Source organism: Castor canadensis, chromosome X, assembly GCF_047511655.1.
Source record: "Castor canadensis chromosome X, mCasCan1.hap1v2, whole genome shotgun sequence".
NCBI lineage: Eukaryota > Metazoa > Chordata > Mammalia > Rodentia > Castoridae > Castor > Castor canadensis.
Window position 1 is genome coordinate 145,328,282 of NC_133405.1, and position 19,340 is coordinate 145,347,621.

General features: G+C 51.0%; 1 protein-coding gene across 8 annotated transcripts in view; it reads left to right on the forward strand.

Annotated features, from left to right (window-relative positions):
* Nucleotides 1-19,340, forward strand: part of Prkx (protein kinase cAMP-dependent X-linked catalytic subunit) — a 57,290-nt gene that overhangs the window by 15,807 nt on the left and 22,143 nt on the right. For all 8 annotated transcript variants that reach the window (XR_012444567.1, XM_074063831.1, XM_074063824.1 and 5 more), the window contains 2 exons: nt 4,794-4,962; nt 13,571-13,834. Coding sequence is in view for 7 of the 8 variants with exons in the window: in XM_074063831.1 (XP_073919932.1) it covers nt 4,794-4,962; nt 13,571-13,834 (433 nt within the window). In the remaining variant the exon portion in view is untranslated. The remainder of the gene's footprint in view (nt 1-4,793; nt 4,963-13,570; nt 13,835-19,340) is intronic.

The following is a 19,340-nucleotide window of genomic DNA, read 5'->3' on the forward strand; positions in this document are numbered from 1 at the left end:
CTGCACACACAGCCTAATCACCACCCGCTTGGGGACTTTACCCTTTGCCCGGCAAGGAACACCAATCTTCTATTTTAGGATTGCTCAAAGGTGAAAGGCTCTAGACTTTTACCCTGAAGGATTCTCTTTATCTCTTCATTTTTATTGCCAGTCCTGGGGTTTGAACTCAGGACCTTATCAATGGATTCATCCATTGATGGACTCATAGCCAAATGGACTGAACCATTGATGGAGTCAGGCGAATGGATTGAATTGATAGTTGATTGAATTAATCCATGGGATACATAGCTGAATGGATTGATCCATTGATGGACTCATAGGTGAATGGGTTGAATTGGTAGCTGATTGAATTAATGCATTGGATGCATAGCTGAATGAATTTACCCATTGATTGACTGATAGCTTAATCAATTAATCCATCGGATTTATAGTTGATTGGATTAATCCATAGGAGTCATGGCTGAATGGATTGATCCATTGATGGGCTCATAGTTGAATGGATTCATCCACTGATAGACTCATGGCTGAGTAGATCGATGTATTGGATTGATAGTTGATTGAATTAATCCATTGGATACAAAACTGAATGGATCCATCCATTGATGGAGTCATAGGTGAATGGATTAATCCATTGATTGACTAATAGCTTAATTGATTAATCCATCGGATTTATACTTGATTGGATTAACCCCTAGCTATCATAGCTGAATGGACTGATCCATTGATAAGACTCATAGCTGAATGGATTAATCCATTGATCGACTAATAGCTTAATCGATTAATCCATTGGATTGATAGTTGATTGAATTAATCCAATAGAATCATTGCTGAATGGATTGATCCATTGATGGGTTCATAGTTGAGTGGATTGATCCATTGATGGACTCATAGCTGAATGGGCTGCTGAGATGAAACTCAGCAACTTTCTTGCTTTAATTTGATTTCTCTCGGGATTTTGTCACCATGATGGAAAGCTGACTGACACTCGGAGTAGTAACTCGCTTTTCATTACTGACACAAAATACCTGAGCCCGACCACTTATGGAGAAAACAAGGTTTCTTCAGTTTGACCCAAACATCTTCCTCTAGGTCCCACCTCTTCGCCAGCTGCTAACCTCCCATGGGTGACCCCTGGGGACAGTCCCCACCCCAACCATAGCACACAAGCAGAATTTGGGATCAACATGGCCGGTCCTTTTCTTCCTCCATGTCACCATGTAGAAAAATACTCGAAGCCATCCTATTCAGGAGTTGAGGGCGTGCTTCTGCCCCGAGCGTCTGTAGGGTGGGGAAGTGATCCCACGTCCCCCATTCTGACCTGCCTTGTGTGCAGCACATCATTAAAGCACTTAGGGAAAGACTGGTCGGGATTTGGGGCCATCTGAGCAGGACAGAAGAGAACAAATGGCTCCAGCACACTTGGCAGGTGCTGAGTTACAGCCCACCCTTTCTTCCTGCCTTTTATTGACAATGTCAGGTGCACGGTGGCAACGGGTGTCACCATTTATGGGGCAGCACTGGTTGTGGGTGTCACCTTCCTGCTCCAAGGTGTCACTTGGGGCATTTTATGGGGTGAAGCATGTCATGAAGAAGACATGGAGGCCCACCTCCTGACCACCTGATTTGAAATGGTTGACGTCGCCTTGGCGTCACTTTGTGCGTCACAGGGGCTGTGCACTGGTAGGGTTGGATGTGGCCACCCAGACAGACGGGGCTGAGAAGGTGGAAGGTCCTTGCAACCCTAGGATGGTCGGGCCCTTCCTTTGGGTGGCTGATGGAGGTCAGGTCCTGAGTTCTCTGGCACGCGCTTGAGTGTGCAGGGTTGGGTTTGGTGATTGCAACTTGAGGGGTGGGGATGGGGTGAGGGGCAACAGAGACACCTTAAGCTTGGGGACAATGGCAGAGCCATCAAGGCACAGAGACTGAAAGTCTACTGCCAATCAACCTTCTGTCATTGTGGCCAAATAAGTGTGTTCATCGACTGAAAAGCAGGGAAGGTGTCTCCTGGCTCAAGGTTTTCAGAGTCTGCAGGCCATGGTCACCTGAACATGTTGCTTTGGGGACAGTGTCCAGGGAGAAGAAGATGGAGGAAATGCCTGGGTGGGATGCAGCTCAACTAGTGAAAGAGACAGGAAGTGAAAGACAGAGACAGGAAGTGAAACAGACCGGAAGTGAGACACACAGGAAGTGAAACACACAGGAAGTAGCTGTGTTCTAATGGCCCCTTCAAGGCCACGCCCCCATGACATCACTTCCTCCCATTTGGCCTGTCTATCATCTGCTTGTCCTATCGATCCCCTCTCTACCATCTATCAATCTGTATCATCTTCCTATCTTCCCTCCTATGGGGAATCTTGACGTACAAAATAAAATAATCACATGACTTTGATTGCCCAAAGGTCCCTGTTAGGGCAAGGAGCACATTTTTGGGTGACATCCATTGTCCACTTTTTAGGGGTCTTTTTTCTTTTTTGCCCTGGCTTGGTCTGGAGCCATGATCTTCCTTATCTCAGCCTCCAAGGTAGTTTGAGATGGCAAGCAGCTTTCATTGGTTGAGATGGGGTCTCCCTAAATTTTGGCTCGACCTGGCCTCAAACCACGATCCTCCCAATTTCAGCCTCCCAAGTAGCTGGGATTACAGGGGTAGCCACCAGTGCCTGGCCATAATCTCTCTCTCTCTTTTTTTTTTTTTTCTGTAGGATTTAGCAATGGGTAGTAAATTTTGTTACTATATAGACTTGTAGAAAATATTTCTGGTATACACTTAACTGAGAGAAAAGAATGCAATGTGCAAAATAGTATTTACGGTGTCACACTGGGGTTTGTCCTGGAAGTTCGGGTGCACTTAATAGGATGGTGCTAACCCAGATAGATTGTAAACATGGAAATCTGACAATAAAACCCCTTGTGTAATGAAAATGTGCTGATAGAATTGTCACAAAGAAAAGCGTAATGCCATTGAAAAGTGGACGTAATGAAGACTTTCACAGATGCGTAAGAACCCAGAATATCTTTTTTAAAAAATTGGTCATTTTTTTTCCTCTTGGTCCTCCTGCCTCAGCCTTCCAAATGCCGGGATTATAGGTGTGTGCTACCACGCCGGGCTGCAACCAAGCGACTTTTTACACGGGGTGCTTTCCTTACAGACCGGCCTAATTCCTGCCTTTCTAGCTAAGCTAATATGGTTAATATGGCACTGGCAGATTATACTGTGACTGCTTACCTGGCACACCTTGGTCCCCGTCCCTAATTCTCTATCCACTTGAACCCACAGCTCACGCCTGCACCCCAAAGATGGCCGAGGATGGGCTGGGGGCCCCTCTGCCTCTCCCCATGTCCCCAGCCGCGTCACGAGCCCCCTTCCTCCCCCTTCACCACTAATGTCCCTTTATTTGGGGTTTAGGGGCGGTGGCCACACCTGGCATTTGGATCACCGGAGCTTGGTCTAAAACCCCAATTTCAGTCTGTCCACTTATGTCCCTGAAATAGGGATCCGGTTAGGAGAAAATTGAAAGCCCCCCCCCCCCTTTTTAGGTCAAGTGATCTGCTCTCTCTGTCTCTCTCTCTCTCCTCTCTTTTTCTCTTTCATCCACCCTCCCTGGTGTCTCCCTCTCTCCATGTGTCTTTTCCCCCCTTTCCTAACCTCCCTCCCAACCTCCTCCATTCTCCCTGTCTCTCTCCCTCTCTCTTTTTCATTTTCCCTCTCCCTCTCTCTCTCTCCCCTCTCACTGTCTTCCTCTCTCTCCTTTTCTTTTTCTCTTTCATTCTCTCTCTTCTCCTCTCTCCTCTCTCTTTTCCTCTTTCATTGTCTCTCTCTCTACCTCCCTCCCTGTCTCCCTCCCTGCTTCTCTCTCTCTTCCTCTCACTCCCTCTCTCTACCTCCCTCTTTTTCTTTCATTTTCCCTCTCCCTCTCTCTCCCTTGTCTCTCTCTTCCTCTCTCTCTCTTCCTCTCTCCTCTCTCTTTTTCTCTTTCATTCTCTCACACTTTTTCCCTCCCTCCCTGTCTCCCTCACCCATTCTCTCTCTCTCTCTCGGTCACCTTTCTTTCTGTCTCTCTCCTCTCTCTTTTTCTCTTTCACTGTGTCTCTCTCTCCCTGTTTCTCTCCCTGTCTCTTTTCATTCTCTCTTCCTCCCTCCATCTCTGTCTCCCTCCCTGCTTCTCTCTCTCTCTTCATCTCTCTCCCTCCCTCTCTCTACCTCCCTCTTTTTCTCTTTCATTTTCCCTCTCTCTCTTCCTCTCTCTCCTCTCTCTTTTTCTCTTTCATTCTCTCTCTCCCTTTCTCCTTCCCTCTCTGTCTCCCTAACCCTTTCTCTCTCTCTCTCTTTTTCTCTCTCTCCCCCTCTCGCTCGCTCCCCTTTCTGTATCTCTCCTCTCTCTTTTTCTCTTTCACTCTGTCTCTCTCTCCCTCTCTCTTTTCCTTTCATTCTCTCTCTCTCCCTCCATCTCTGTCTCCCTCCCCCCTTCTCTCTCCCCCTTCTCTCTCTCCTCTCTCCCTCTCCCTCTCTCTCCTCTCTCCCTCTCTGTCTCTCTCTCTCCTCTCTCTCTCTCTCCCTCTCTGTCTCTCTCTCTCCTCTCTCTCTCTCTCCCTCTCCTCTCTCCCTCTCTGTCTTTCTCTCTCTCCTCTCTCTCTCTCTTTCTCTGTCACCCCCGTCCCTGTCCCCCTCTCTCTATGGGACCTCAGTTCACCTGTCATGACCCCACATCACATCCAGGTCCCAGCAGCTCCTCTGCTCCCCGCGTGCCCCAGCCCCCGACCTCACCGCTTGTCCGTCTGTCCCTCTGTCCCCTCAGGCACGGGGACCTTCGGTCGCGTCCACCTGGTGAAGGACAAGACGGCTGAGCATTTCTTCGCGCTCAAGGTCATGAGCATCCCGGAGGTCATCCGGCTGAAGCAGGAGCAGCACGTCCAGAACGAGAAGGGCATCCTGCAGGAGGTCACCCACCCCTTTGTCGTCCAGCTGTGAGTCTGTCACCTCCCTTTGTCCTCACATCCAGCTGTGACTTTGGTCACATAGACTTGATGGCATGACCTGCCGCCATTTTGTGGGTTGTAGAGTGACTGTTAGATCGTCCCATTGGGATGGCCTACAAATTTTTCGCCCAACATTTAACCAAGGGGTCTTGTTTTGACTTAGTCCATTTGGGGTGCTACCGACTGGGTAATCAATATATTTATAGATTTAGGGCTACAGTTGACGTGGGCTCTGTTTCAAAGATGGTGCCTTCTCATGAGGTTGGCACATGGCGGACAAGGCAGGACATCCATGAAACCTCTCATGGCACCCGTGACAATGGAGCCATCTCCTAATGGGCCCACCTGTGGTCTTGGTGGCTCTGGGACTTGAACTCAGGGCTTTGCACGTGGTCGGCAGATGCGTCTCGTGCACTACTTACCCAGGCTGGCCTCTAACCACGATCCTCCCAAGCCCGGCCTCCCCAGTAGCTAGGATTACATAGGCATTAGCTCCCGGCTGGGGGGGGCGGTTGACTTTCTGTGCAATGTGGAGACCCCGTGTCTGTCAGTCCTCCACACTGAGCCCTCCCTCCATCACCGTGATCTGGACACCATGTTGTCGGGTGAACTCTTTTTCGTAAAAACCTGTCTTGGGGTGTCCTCACCCCTGGGTTCTGTGACTGTTTTATGGTTTGGACTTGGTGTCGCCCCAGGGTCATGGGTTCAAGGCTTGCCGTTGAGGGGACTTTGGGGCAGTGATGAGACCACGAAGCCTCTGACCTACTCAATGGATTCACCCATGGTTGACCGATACCAAGATGGCGTCCTTGGGAGGTCATGGAAAATGGGATTTGGAACTGGTAGGGATAAGTAGGATCCTGGACTTCTCTGATTCACTTCCCCGTGTTTCCTGGCCATTGAGAGTTGATCGCACACCCTGTGTATGCCATGACCTTTGGCCTGTCCTGAGTCCCAGAACGATGCGATCAGCTGACCCGAGGGTGAAATCTGTTCCTCTTGACTTTTTAATTCGTAATGAATTAATTTACTGGAGGTATGGGGTTTGAACTCAGGGCCCTCCCTCACACAGAGCCAGGATGGCAGACGTGCACCACCACTCCAGTTGTTGGTTGAGATGGGGTCTCCCAAACTTTTTGCTCAAACTGACCTCGAACTGTGATCCTCCTGGTCTCTGCCTTCCTCCAAGCACAGGAGACCCGTGGGGATGGATGTCACCAAGGTCACCTTGGGGACATCGCAGCTGGTTGCCTCGGAGCCGTGTTGTAAATGGGAAGGTCTCAGATTGCCCAAAGCGATGGAGGTCGGGCCACACAGGCGGCTTTCGCCTTGTTTTTATGTCCGGTGTCAGGTTAATTGCAACCTGGAGGACAGGGTCACCACCCTCCAACTCCAGCCTAGACGTATGTGTCAGCATTCTCTTCCTTTTTGAGGACCGAGTACGGTTCCACCGTGCGAACAGACCTCACGGTGGTGTGCATCCCCTGTGCACACGGGAGTCCCGCGGTGTGCAGGACATCAGGGCGTCTGTCCTGCAAACACGCCAGGCCTGACACCATGACACAATTTCCCCATGGTGGAGAACAGCGTCCCTTCACCCTGTGGTCCACCTCCATGACGATTCACCTTCCTTTTCTGTTCTGTGCATTTCTGGCGTCCACAAACCCACTGGACCCTGAGCTGGACGTCCCCATGCCACCCCATTCCACCCCATGCCACCCCATCCTTACCACCTCTTGGTAAGATGATTTTGGTGGTACTGGGGTTTGAACTCAGGGCTTCACCCTTGCTAGGCAGGTGCCTTGCCCCTTGATCCACACCTCCAGTTCTTTTGCCCTGGTTACTTTGGAGATGTTTTCAGGGTCTCGTTTATTGTCCAGGTGGCCTGGACTATTGAGGCTGGCCTCGAACCTTGATCCTCCTGATCTCAGCCTCCAAAGCAGCTGGGATTACAGGCGTGAGTCACCAGTGCCCCGCCCCTGGTTCTACTCACTAGCCTCTTGAAAAAACTGTTTATTTAGTTATTATATTTAATAGGAAGCCTGATTCTTTTCCTAGAGTGATGCATGGAATTGCATCTTCACCTGGAACCCAGTTGACTGAATCTGTGATGTCTGACCCGCTGCTGTTTCCCGAGGTCTCCATCACAGGAGTGTTGACTGAATCTGTGATGTCTGACCCGCTGCTGTATCCCGAGGTCTCCATCATAAAAGTGTTAGGGGATGATGGCTCCATTTACTTGCTTCTTCTTGAAAGGTCTTTCATTCCTCACCTCCTGGTGCTAATTGCCTACAGTTGTTAATTATCACAGAGGCTCCTGGTGGGTGAGTTTGAACTGCGTTAAGTCCACGTCAAGCATCACTGTTGTTAAGAGGATCTGGGATGAGTGTCAGTCAGTGTTGCCCTGGGTTGGACGGAGAGGTGCGGCTGTCATGAGCACCCAAGGCCTTTGTTGGCGTTTTCACCGTGACTTGAGTGTTTTCTGGGGGAACAATGGCGGTGTGGTGGTGAATCTCAAGCATGAGCTAGAGTGGGTTGAGAAACCCTAGGACATTTGAGAAGCACAGCTCTGGGTGTGTCTGTAAGCACCTTGCCAGAGATCTTCAATCCTGTCCACCATGATCCACCATGACTAAGCTGATCCTTTCTGCTTCCTGTCCACCGTGACTAAGCTGTCTCTCTACTTCCTGTCCTCCATGACTCAGCTGTTCCTCTCTACTTCCTGTTCTCCATGACTAAACTGTTCTCTGCTTCCTGTCCGCCATGACTAAGCTGCCTCCCTACTTCCTGTCCTCCATGACTCAGCTGTTCCGCTCTACTTCCTGTCCGACTTGAGAGGAAGTCCCTCCTCCTCCACATGCTACTGCTGCCATGATGTTCTGCCCAAATGCATGGGGCCAATTAACCATGGCCCAATTGTTCTGAAACCAAACCATGGCTGAGTAATTCCTTCTTCCCCTCAGTAGTTTTCACGTGTATTTTGCCCTAGGGACCAGAGAGCTCGGTAACGTAAGGCTGTGTGGGTTCTCCTGCTTTTTCAAGCAAATTGACTGTTACAGAAAATGGTCGTGCTGTCTCTCGGGCATAGTGCAAGCACTTAAGGTCTTTTCAGTAGTCAAAGCTGACCCCGCATCTTTGCTGACCCCACAAATTGAACATCTGCCCTGCTCTAAGAAAACCCAGAAAGCTACCAGGTCACAGACATTTCTTGTTGAAATTCCCCAGGAGGATGTGATGTGCAGCAAGGAGTGTTATGCACTCCAGAACAAGGGAAGTCTGGTTCAGCTCACCTGCAGCTTGCCTTACGCATTTGAAATAATCTGAATTTCATCTTAAAACATCACCAGAAGGCCTGGTCTTGCCATGGCAGTCGTGATGCAAGGCAGAAAAGCAGGGCATTGGGACAGAAGAAAGTGACTCAAAATCTTGGTTATAAGTGAGAAGGAGTGTGCATATCTACTAGGTGTTTCTGTCCGTGGAAGCTGGAGGCAGAGAGAGCGTCTTCCTCTTTTCCAGTGCTTTTCAAACTCATGCTCACCTGCGGGCAGGGCAGACCCTATGGGATGGTGATTCCCAGTCAATAATCAGTGAGTGGGGAGACCCATGGGAGGTCCCTGAGGCAGGTGAGGGGGGTTTGAGTTTGTCCCTGAGCTCAGGTGTGCACAACCTACAAACGTCTGCAATTGGAAAAAGGCTCAGAGAAGGAAAGGAATATTCAATCTGAAACAGGACATTAAGTCATATGTTTTATAAGGTCCTGGAGTTTCCGTAAGTCTAACCTGCCTCAGCCTGGCCAGCCTGGACGTAATCACTGCAGGATCCACCCTGGGGCAGATGGACAGACCAGCTGCAGACCGGCGGACGTGTGTCCGTGCATTTCTGCAGGAGGAGGCTGGCTCCCCCAAATCCACGCACCCCGCCGCGTCTGCCTGCTCAGACTCGCTCTGGGTCATAGCAAATCATTTCATCGTGTGCTTTCCCTCCATTTTGCATTATTTTATTCCCATGGAAAGGCCACAAAACCAGACATCTGGTAGACCCAACCATCCCGTCCTCTTCTGAACGTGATGGATTTCTTGGCTATGGTTTTCTATTTTTGTTTGTGTGGTGGTGGTGGTGGTGTCGGTGGGGTTTCCCACATAAATCAGGCCGATGGCACTTTGTTGGGACGGGCTTTGGGTAGCTGCAATCATGGGAGAAAACAGCAGGACACACGTGTCCTAGTCGTCCTGGTTAAGGTCTTCGTAGACATGGCGGCATTGGTGGCGGTCGTGGACTTGGCCGTCTTTCTTTACTTGTGGTCTCGGTTTTAGTTATCATCACGGGTAAAGTGTTGACTAAGGCTTGGTTGAGATTTTGGTCTTGGTTGAAATGCCAGACTTGGGCGAGCATGGACACACAGCCTGGTCATGGTGAAAGTCTTCCATGTGTCCCTTCCCCATCTTCTTGGTGACCGTTAACCTGGTCATGGTGCAAATCTCGGTTGAGGTCGTGGTCTTGGTGGAGGTCCTACTTTTGGGCAAGCATTGAGTTATTTTCTGACCCTGGTTAAGTTCATCTTCCGTGTCCCCTCCGTACTTTTGGTGATGGTGAGTTACTAGGTGAATTTCCTGTGTAATTATTGGGACATGAGCACATGGGTGACTTCTACAGTCACTCTTTCTTTCCTGTATCTCTAACCAATACCCACCTGTACCCCTACTCTAGCACCCATCCCTGTGCACCTGCTGGCATCTCTGTACCCCAATACCCACCGGTACCCATCCGTGTGCACCTGCTGGCATCTCTGTACCCCATTACCCACCGGTACCCATCCGTGTGCACCTGCTGGCATCTCTGTACCCCAATACCCACCCATATAACACCCATCCATGTGCACCTGTTGGCATCTCTGTACCCCATTACCCACCCATATGGCACCCATCCATGTGCACCTGTTAGCATCTCTGTACCCCATTACCCACCCATATAACACCCATCCATGTGCACCTGTTAGCATCTCTGTACCCCATTACCCACCCATATAACACCCATCCATGTGCACCTGTTAGCATCTCTGTACCCCATTACCCACCCATATGGCACCCATCCATGTGCACCTGCTGGCATCTCTGTACCCCAATACCCACCCATATAACACCCATCCATGTGCACCTGCTGGCATCTCTGTACCCCATTACCCACCCATATGGCACCCATCCCTGTGTACCTGTTGGCCTCTCTATACCCCATTACCCACCTGCACCCACATTCTGGCAGGCATCCTCACACACCTCTTGGCCTGTACCCGTCACCTCACCCTGCCTGTCTCACTCACATCCAGAACTCCTGTCACACCTGCATCCTGATCCCCGCTGACGACTGTTACCTGGTCGTGGGTAAAATCTCGGTTGAGGTCCTGGTTAAGGGCTTGGTCTTGGCTGAGGTGTGACTGTTGGGACAGGGACACACGAGTGACACAGCCAGGATGTTCAAAGCCCCCCTCTGTCTTCCCCTCATCTCCTCGTGGGACTATTAAAGCCCAAAACCTCCCCAGAATGTATTTGCTGCTCTTTCCTTTGCTAGTCCTAAAGCAGAAAGGATCTGAGTCTCTCCTGTTTTTCTGGCATCTCTCCTTTTAGCTATCTGCAAGGTCTCCCTGCTCACTTTTCTCCCATTACTGAGCTCCTCAACACCTGGCAGGGACTCCATGTTCACCTAAGTCTCTCTTGGGGACAGTCCTATGTTTTATTTAGGGCTTTTAAATGGCCGCCTTTCCCCAGCTGACTTGTGAAGCATTCTGTTAATTGCCTGTTATTTTCTAGTCTTGATCACGTTTCCAGAGCGACTGAGCCCTGAGGAGATGCGTGTGTGTTGTATATCACCCCGCTCGGCTGCCACAACAAAATCCCACAGCCTAGGCGGCCTCAGTAACAGACATTTGCTGCCTCCCAGTCCTGGAGGCTGGAGTCCAAGGTCAAGTCCTGGAGTCCAAGGTCAAGTCCTGGAGGCTGGAGTCCAAGGTCAAGTCCTGGAGTCCAAGGTCAAGTCCTGGAGGCTGGAGTCCAAGGTCAAGTCCTGGAGTCCAAGGTCAAGTCCTGGAGGCTGGAGTCCAAGGTCAGGTCCTGGAATTCAGGGTCAAGTCCTGGAGGCTGGAGTCCAAGGTCAAGTCCTGGAGATCAAGGTCAGGTCCAGGAGTCCAAGGTCAAGTCCTGGAGACCAAGATCAAGTCCTGGAGGCTGGAGTCCAAGGTCAAGTCCTGGAGACCAAGGTCAAGTCCTGGAGGCTGGAGTCCAAGGTCAAGTCCTGGAGTCCAAGGTCAAGTCCTGGAGGCTGGAGTCCAGGGTCAAGTCCTGGAGTCCAAGATCAAGTCCTGGAGGCTGGAGTCAAGGTCACAGTCAAAGGCCGTCTCCTCCTGAGCCCTCCATCCTTGGCTTGTAGACTTGGTCTCCCTGTGTCCTCACAGGGTCGTCCCTCTGTGTGTGTCTGTGTCCTCCTGTCCCCTAGTCCTGTTGGACTAGGATCCGTGTTAGTGACCTCATTTTACCTCTGTCACCTCTTTAAAGACCCCGTCTCCAAACACTAGGATCCTGGGGGTGAGGGGTCAGCATAGGAATTTGTGTGTCCTGTGGGGTGACGACACAATCTAGCCCGTGGCTCTCTGTGTTAACAGGTTCAATGCCAGATCGCGATCATTTATTCCTGACCTGATCCAGCATTTCACCTTCAACCTGCTTCACAACGTCCGCACTCCTCTTACGTCTCCATGTTTGTGTCGCCCCAAAATTCCTATGTCGAAATCCCAAGAACCGAAATCTGGGGCCATTGGGACTCCAGGAAGCCCTGACTTGGGACCAGTGACCTTATAAAACAGGCCGGGTGAGCGCCTTTGTCCTTCAGTCTTGTGAGGACACAGGAGCAGGTGTCCCAGGTCAGGAATGGAACCAACCTCAGCAGACTCTCAATCGTCAGGATGCTTGACTGTCCACAGAGGTCAAAGACAGCATCTGTCTACTCCACATCCTAACGTCTGTCTGTCCCCATACCTCTACCTGCAGTCACATCTCGCTCTTCTTTTTTCATTTATTTAATTTTTGGAACCAGGTCTTCCTGTGTAGTGCAGGCTGCCCTCCAATTCACCATCCTCCCCAGTGCTGGGATTACAGGCATGCAGTACTGTACTCAGTTTACCTATGCTTTGTAACATCTATTTAGATATCTATCTAATACCTATATTAATATGCAACTGTCACCACGTTTGCGTTTATCCATTTATACTTAAATTCTAGCCCATGTCTATAATTGTATTGCTACATTTCTCCTTTCTATAAAGAAAAGACCAGCCGGGCATGGCGGCTAACTTCTGTCATCTGAACTACTTGATACTTGAAGGCATCAAGTAGTCTATTATGCCCGATAAATATCTAGAGTAAAAAGGGCTGGGGATGGGGCTTAAGTTATGGGGTCCCTGCCTAGCAAGCGTGAGGACCCGAGTTCAAAACCCACTACTGCCAAAAGAAAGGAAATTGTATTTAGGTGGCAGGTTTTGGGGTGGGAAATTCAAGCTTGGGTGGCCCATTGGTGTGTTGTCTGTTTGCACAAAATATGGTGGATGACTTCACAGTGGGGGGTGTGAATCAAGTTTCCATGGTAACGCTGGAAGCCACACACGTTCAAGCACCAGACTTGCTTTTTTGTAGCTATTTGCTCTTTTTTTGGGGTAATAATTCACTCGTTTTGGTGGTCCATTGTGGGCAGTGTCCCCAGACAAGTTGAGAACACCCACTGGCCAGCCACCTCCCATGAAACTGCATGTTTTAGAGGTTCTGTCACCTCAGTGGTGACACGTGGAGGACCAAGCCAGCAACACATGTGACTTCAGGGACACTGTACACACAGAAAACAGTGCGTCATATTTTCCTATCTACCTATCATGTATCTGTCTGTCTCTCTGTCTCTTTATCCATCCATCCATCAATGTTTCTGTCTATTTATATCATCTAATTGATCATCTGTCAATCTATGTATGTATCCATCCTTCCAGTCACCCAGGACAGCTTCCGTCTGTCTGTTCCTTAATGGGGTTGACACCCGCCATTGACAAGCGCATCCCAACGAGCACACCTCCAGCATCCACACGTCATTCTACGCACCTTGACGTCTGTCCATCTTAAAAGTGGGGTTCCCTTGTGACAGTCACATAGGCGCTTGCACCGTATCTGACTCAGATCCACCCCGTCCACCCTTGTCCCCAACTTCCCTGTCCCCAGCTTAGAACACTTGAACCGGTCCCCTTCTTCTACTTTCAGGCCTGACCACACAACCCACCACCATGTTCACCCTCCTAACCCTCTGCCTGTTCCTTCCTTCCTCCCTCTGCTGCCCGGCCCTGGACAGAGGCCGTCTGTCCTTACAGCTTCAGGTCACTGCCGTGTCCCCATTCTGCATGCACCACGTGCACCGTTGGCGTCCATCTCAGTCGAACCCCCTGGACCTCTGTTCCAGTGTCTTCTCATCTCTGAACCCCACTGCCCCCTGGACCCCCATTCTGGGGTCCAGTGCACCTGTTGCCCTCCGCACCCTAACCCCTGTCCCCACGCCGTGGTGTCCCTGGCAGGTTCTGGACGTGTCACGACGACCGCTTTCTCTACATGCTGATGGAGTTCGTGCCAGGCGGGGAGCTGTTCACCTACCTGCGCAACCGTGGCTGCTTCCCCTCGGCCACCGGGCTCTTCTACACTGCCGAGATCGTGTGTGCCATCGAACACCTGCACGCCAAGGGCATCGTCTACCGGGACCTGAAGCCGGAGAACATCCTGCTGGACCGCGACGGCCACATCAAGCTCACCGACTTTGGCTTCGCCAAGAAGCTGGTGGACAGGTAAGGGGGAACCTGACACAGGTGCGCCTGGGCCGTGTGGCTCAGGGTGGGACGGCTGGGGTGCTGGCCAGCTGTGACCAGGTGGGGACAGGTGTGACATGGCGACCTTGCCATGGTTGGATCGGTTGTAGGGAAGCACGGCTTGCCTGTGGGCTTGTGTGCTACCGCTACGTCCACTTCCTGCACAGCTGGGACTAGAGGCGTCAGCCTCCGTGCCTGGCTTCATCTTTGGTGTTCCGTGTGGAGCCTTGGTCATTTCCCCTCCCTCTGTCCACGTCCTTATCGGCGTTGCTTCTTCGTTTTCATATTTATGTCTTTCTTTGGTGGTGCTGGGACTTGAACTCAGAGCCTCCTGCTGGTGACACAGTACTGTCACTGTCCCCAATCTTAAAATGTGGACCATGATGTCCTTGTGTGCACACATTCAGATACGCAATGTACCTATCTGTGTGTCTGTCTGTCTCAATAAATATATCTTTATGTGTCTCTATCTTTATTGATCTATCACCTGCCTGTCTGCCTATCAATCACCTATCAATCTATCAATCGCCTATCAATCTAACTATCAACCATCTACCCCCTATCAATCAACCACCTATCTATCACCTATCAGTCCTATCAGTCACCTATCAATCTACCTATCAGTCATCCATCATCTGTCTACGATGTCCTCCACGTCCATCCTTCTTATTGCCATCACAGGTGTGTGAGTCACCTTTCTGTGGCTGTGACAGATCACCTGAGATAGCCAACTTAAAAAGAGGAGAAGGTTGATTTGGGGTCATGGTTGTCAGGGTGTCAATCAATGATCACTGGGCTCCATGGCTTAGGGCCTTGGTGATGCAGAGCGTCATGGTGGGAGCAGGTGGAGGAGCAAAGCTGCTCACATCGTGGGGGCCATGGAGCAAAGAGAAGAGACTAGGGTCCTAATGTCCCCCTCGGAGTCCACGCCCCCAGTGACCTCACTTCCTCCCACCTGGCTCTGCCTCTTAAAAGCTGTACCACCTTCTAAGAAGCTATTAAGTTATGTAGCCATCAATCTCCCCTCAGGCCATGCCCCCAGTGACCTCACTTCCTCCCATCAGGCCCCACCTCTTGAAGTATCCACCACCTCCCAATAGCAGCATGCTGTGGGCCACTCAAGGCCATGCCCCCAGTGACCTCACTTCCTCCCATCAGGCCCCACCTCTTAAAGGCTCCACCACCTACTAATAAGCCATTAAGTGATGTATCCATCAATCTCCCCCCAGGCCACGCCCCCTGTGACCTCACTTCCTCACACTAAGCTCCACCTTTTAAAGGACCCACCACCTGCCCGTAGCACCATCAGCTGGGGACCAATAGAGGATGTGCTCCATTTTTAAGGCTGACAAATACTCACTTGTCCCTATATTTTTTTTCCAGTGTTTTTAGTGACTGAGAGGATGCTACACACTTTGTGTGTTCCTGTAGCACACAGGCTGCCCTGTGACCCTGGGGTCTACTGTACACATATTTCTTTAAAATACTGGTTTCCTCTGGATATTCACCCCGAAGATGGATTGCTGGGCTATGTTATATGCTGGTCCTTTTTTAAAGTTTTCTTTTTTTTTTTTTACAGTGCTGGGGACTGAACCCAAGACCTGGTACCTGACAGGCCACCACTTTACCACTTAAGCTACACCCCCCCAACCCATTATTCTTAAATTAACATGTTTGCCACCAGAAATTATTCTTGCTGTCCTTAAGAATAATTTTAAACCGGGCATGGTAGCATGCCTCTGTAATCCCAGCCCTTAGGTGGCCAAGGCAGGAGGGTCATGAGTTCGAAACCAGCCTGGGCTGTGTATTGAGTTCCTGCTCAGCCTGGTCTGTATAGTGAGAACCTGTCCCAAAAAACCAAGGATTTGGGGTGTAGGTCAGTAATCATTGCCTGCCTCGTGTGTGTGAGGCCCTGGGTTTAAATCCCAGCCCTGCGAAAACATGAGAAAGTCTCGACAAAATTATGCGGGAAAACTTGCATGGTTTAATATAAACTGAGTTTTAATGCACCCCAGTGATCCAGGATAGGACATTTGTGTCATCGTCCCACACACAGTTGCATCAGCTCCGTGCCGTGTGGACTTGTAAGAGTTTGTGCTTTTGTGGCTGACTTGAGCATGTGTCAGAGTTCCCTTCCTTTTTCACAGCCGTGTAATATTCCACTGTATGAACAGACCAGATTTCTTGGGTATCTGCTAATCTAAGTGTTGGCGCTCGCTTTGCTCCCTTCTTGAGGTGTCGTGAACAACGCTGCTGTGAACACGGCTGTAAAATTGTGTTCTGTGCAATTTCTAGAGAGGAAAACTCGTAAAGTTAGACTTGAGGCGAAATGGGAGGAAATTGAGGTATATTATTTCTTGTGTACGTCTAGATATTCAAGTGATCCATAGCACTTGTGTCGGTCAACACGTATTTTAATGCTGTGCGGGCATAGAGTCTTCCCTTCCTGTGGACACGTGTAAGAATTCTGTCCCCAAAATTTTGGTTTACATTGCTGAGTACTGGTGCCTATGCCTGTAATCCCAGCTACCTGAAAGATGGAGGTGGGGAGGATCACAGTTCGAGGTTAGCCTGGATAAACAGTTCCCAAATATTTTTATTGTGTAATAAATAACTCCCAAAGTAACAAATAGCTCCCCCACCCAAAAAAAAAAAAAACCTCAAATAACCAGAGCAAAAGGCACAGACCACTGCACCCAGCTATCAGTTGAGACGGGGTCTTGCACACTTTTTACCCAGTCTGGCCTCGAACCTCAGATCCTCCCCATCTCAGCCTCCAAGTAGCTGGGATTACAGGCGTGAGCAGCTGAATCACAATTTGATCCTATAAAAAAATACACTTCAAAGTAAAATTTACCTCAAGTGTGGTTTTCCAGAATCATGACTGGGACTCCATGTGAACTGAGGGTGGCCTTACCCAAGGAGTGTCTTTTATTTCGTTTTTGGATGCATTCCTTCCTTCTTCCCCAAGGCCAGCTGAACAAGAGGACAGATAGATGGACACTTTGGTCATCCACTAGTTGCACCAGGAGACTCGGTTTCCCCCTGCACGTTCCCTGCACCCCAAATCTCCCCAGCCCGGCTGACTTCGGGGTCACCGCAGAAGCAAACGCCTGCACCCAGGCGTGAGTTGCAAACTGACCCTCGATACAGCCCAGGCTCAGAGGTGTCACCTGCTCAGCCAAGAAGGACAGCCACCTGCGGGTGACCACGGGCCAGGCCACAGCCTGTGAGTTAAACATCACCTGTGGCCACCTCGGCGGTCAGCCGACAACATGGCTGCCAGCTCCTGTCAGGCCACCTGGAGGGGCCACCAAGCCACACGTCCAACATGGAGTCACGTCACCTCCCGGCACAGGGCGGACGACGGGGACTCGGGTCTGTGGGAGCCGAGCGAGGAAGGGGGGAGGATCCCAAGGGTCCAGGTGTGGGAGGCTTCGTGTCCTGCTGGGTGCTGTTGGGAGGTGCTGGGCCCTTTAAGAGGTGGGGCAGAGCGAGGCAGTGAGGTCATAGGGGGCGTGGCCTGGGAGAGGATATAAGGACCATGGTCTCCCTCCCGCCCTCTCTCTCTCTCTCTCTCCTTCCCTCTGTGTCTCTCTTTCTGCTCCACTGTTTCTCCCCCTCTCTCCCCTTCACTCTCTCTCCCCTTCTCTCTCTCTCCCCTTCACTCTCTCTCCCCTTCACTCTCTCTCTCCCCTTCACTCTCTCTCTCCCCTTCACTCTCTCTCTCTCCTTCACTCTCTCTCTCCCCTTCGCTCTCTCTCTCCTTTGCTCTCTCTCTCCCCTTCACTCTCTCTCTTTCTCCCTCTCCCTCACTCTGTTTTTCTCCCCCCCTCCTTGTCTCTTTCTCTTTCTCCCCTTCTCTCCCTTTCTTTCTCTCTCTGTCTCTCTCTCTCTCCCTCCCTCCCTCCCTCTCTCTCTTTCCCTCTCCGTCTCTCTGCCCCACTGTCTCCCCCTCTCTTTCTCCCCGTCACTTTCTCTTTGTCCCTCTCTCTCTCTCTCCCTCCCTCTCTTTCTCACCCCCTCCTTGTCTCTTTCTTTCTCCCCTTCCCTCCCTCTTTCTCTCTCTCTCTCTCCCTCCCTCTCTTTCTCTTTCTCTCCCTCCATCTTTGTCTCTCTCTCTCTCTCTTTCTCCCACCTTCCTCCCTCCATCTCCTCTCTTTCTCCCCCTCCCTCCCCTCTCTCTCCCCCTCCCTCCCCCCCTCTCTCTCTCCCTCTCTCTGTCTGTCTCTCTCTATCTCTCTCTCACTCTCTCTCTCTGTCTCTCTTCCGCCTTCCTGGCCACCATAACTTGACATGACCCCCCGCCTCGCCCCAGACCCCAGAGCCCCCCCGACTGTCACCTGTGACACCACGACCCCCACCCCCACCCTTCCCTCCTCTAACCGAGGTCACCTCAGGCATTTTGTCACAGTCCCCAAACGCTGGCTGACACAGGCTTGTCCTGAAGGCAGACCTCAAAGATGGCAGCTCCTGGCATTTGTCCAGAAGTCACTTCCAGATCAGCTCAGCTCCTGCACCACAGTCCAGGCGGGAAGAACCCCTGCCGCCATGTGGGACCAGCTGTGCAGAAGGTGGCTGCAGAGAGGACAGGTCTCCCCCTGTATTCTGGGAGAAGACCTCACCTTTCGCTCTCCCTTCTTTCCTTGCATCCTCTGCAGCCTCCATTGCTCTCGTGTCACAGACGGTTGTGACACTGTCAGCGTCTGAGGCGGCCCCTGTACTAGACTTTCAAATAGTCACTCTAATCCACTTTTTGTCTTCCCGAATCCGTGCACAACTGGATTGCATGCAGACAGACGCAGCCCAAAAGAGGGAAAAAGGATGGTGACGATGACCGCGGCTCAGCTCAGGTTGTCTGGAAGAGCAAAGCCCAGCCCCCAGTGCTAAGCCGAGGTCCACCTTTGCATCCATGGTGCAGCCTCTCCGCCCTGCTGGTTTGCATGCAGCAAGCGCATACTGGTTGCACCAGGCCTCGGTGCAATGTGTGCTCTGGTAGTCATCGTGCAACCTGCACCTTCTTTGTCATGGCTGCAGGGTGGGGAGGGGACTTTGGGACAGTGTCCTTGTTTTTCCCTCATGGGGACACTTGGGTGACCTGCCTCGCAGAGTGTCCCATGAGCGCCAGACAAATGCTCACCCTTGAGCTAGTCCCCAGCCCTAAGTGCACCTCATGGAGTCCATCTTTTGCCAAGAGAGGTCCCTTTTATCTTCTCCAGACTTTCTTTACCTTCAACCTGCTTCTGTCTTTCCATTAGGGACACCCACCTCTACGTCCATCCCAAACTGGAAATGTCCCTATAAAGTACTAAGTCCGCCATGTCTCCTTCCCAATCCTCAGACCCCACCATCCTAATTATCTGTTTCTGTGAACCGTACAACTCTAGGGAATCCTAAGACTTTGTCCTTTTGTGACTGACTTGTTTCACTTACCAACACGTTGGAGCCAGTGTCAGAAGTCCCTTCCTTTTCATGGCTGCATACT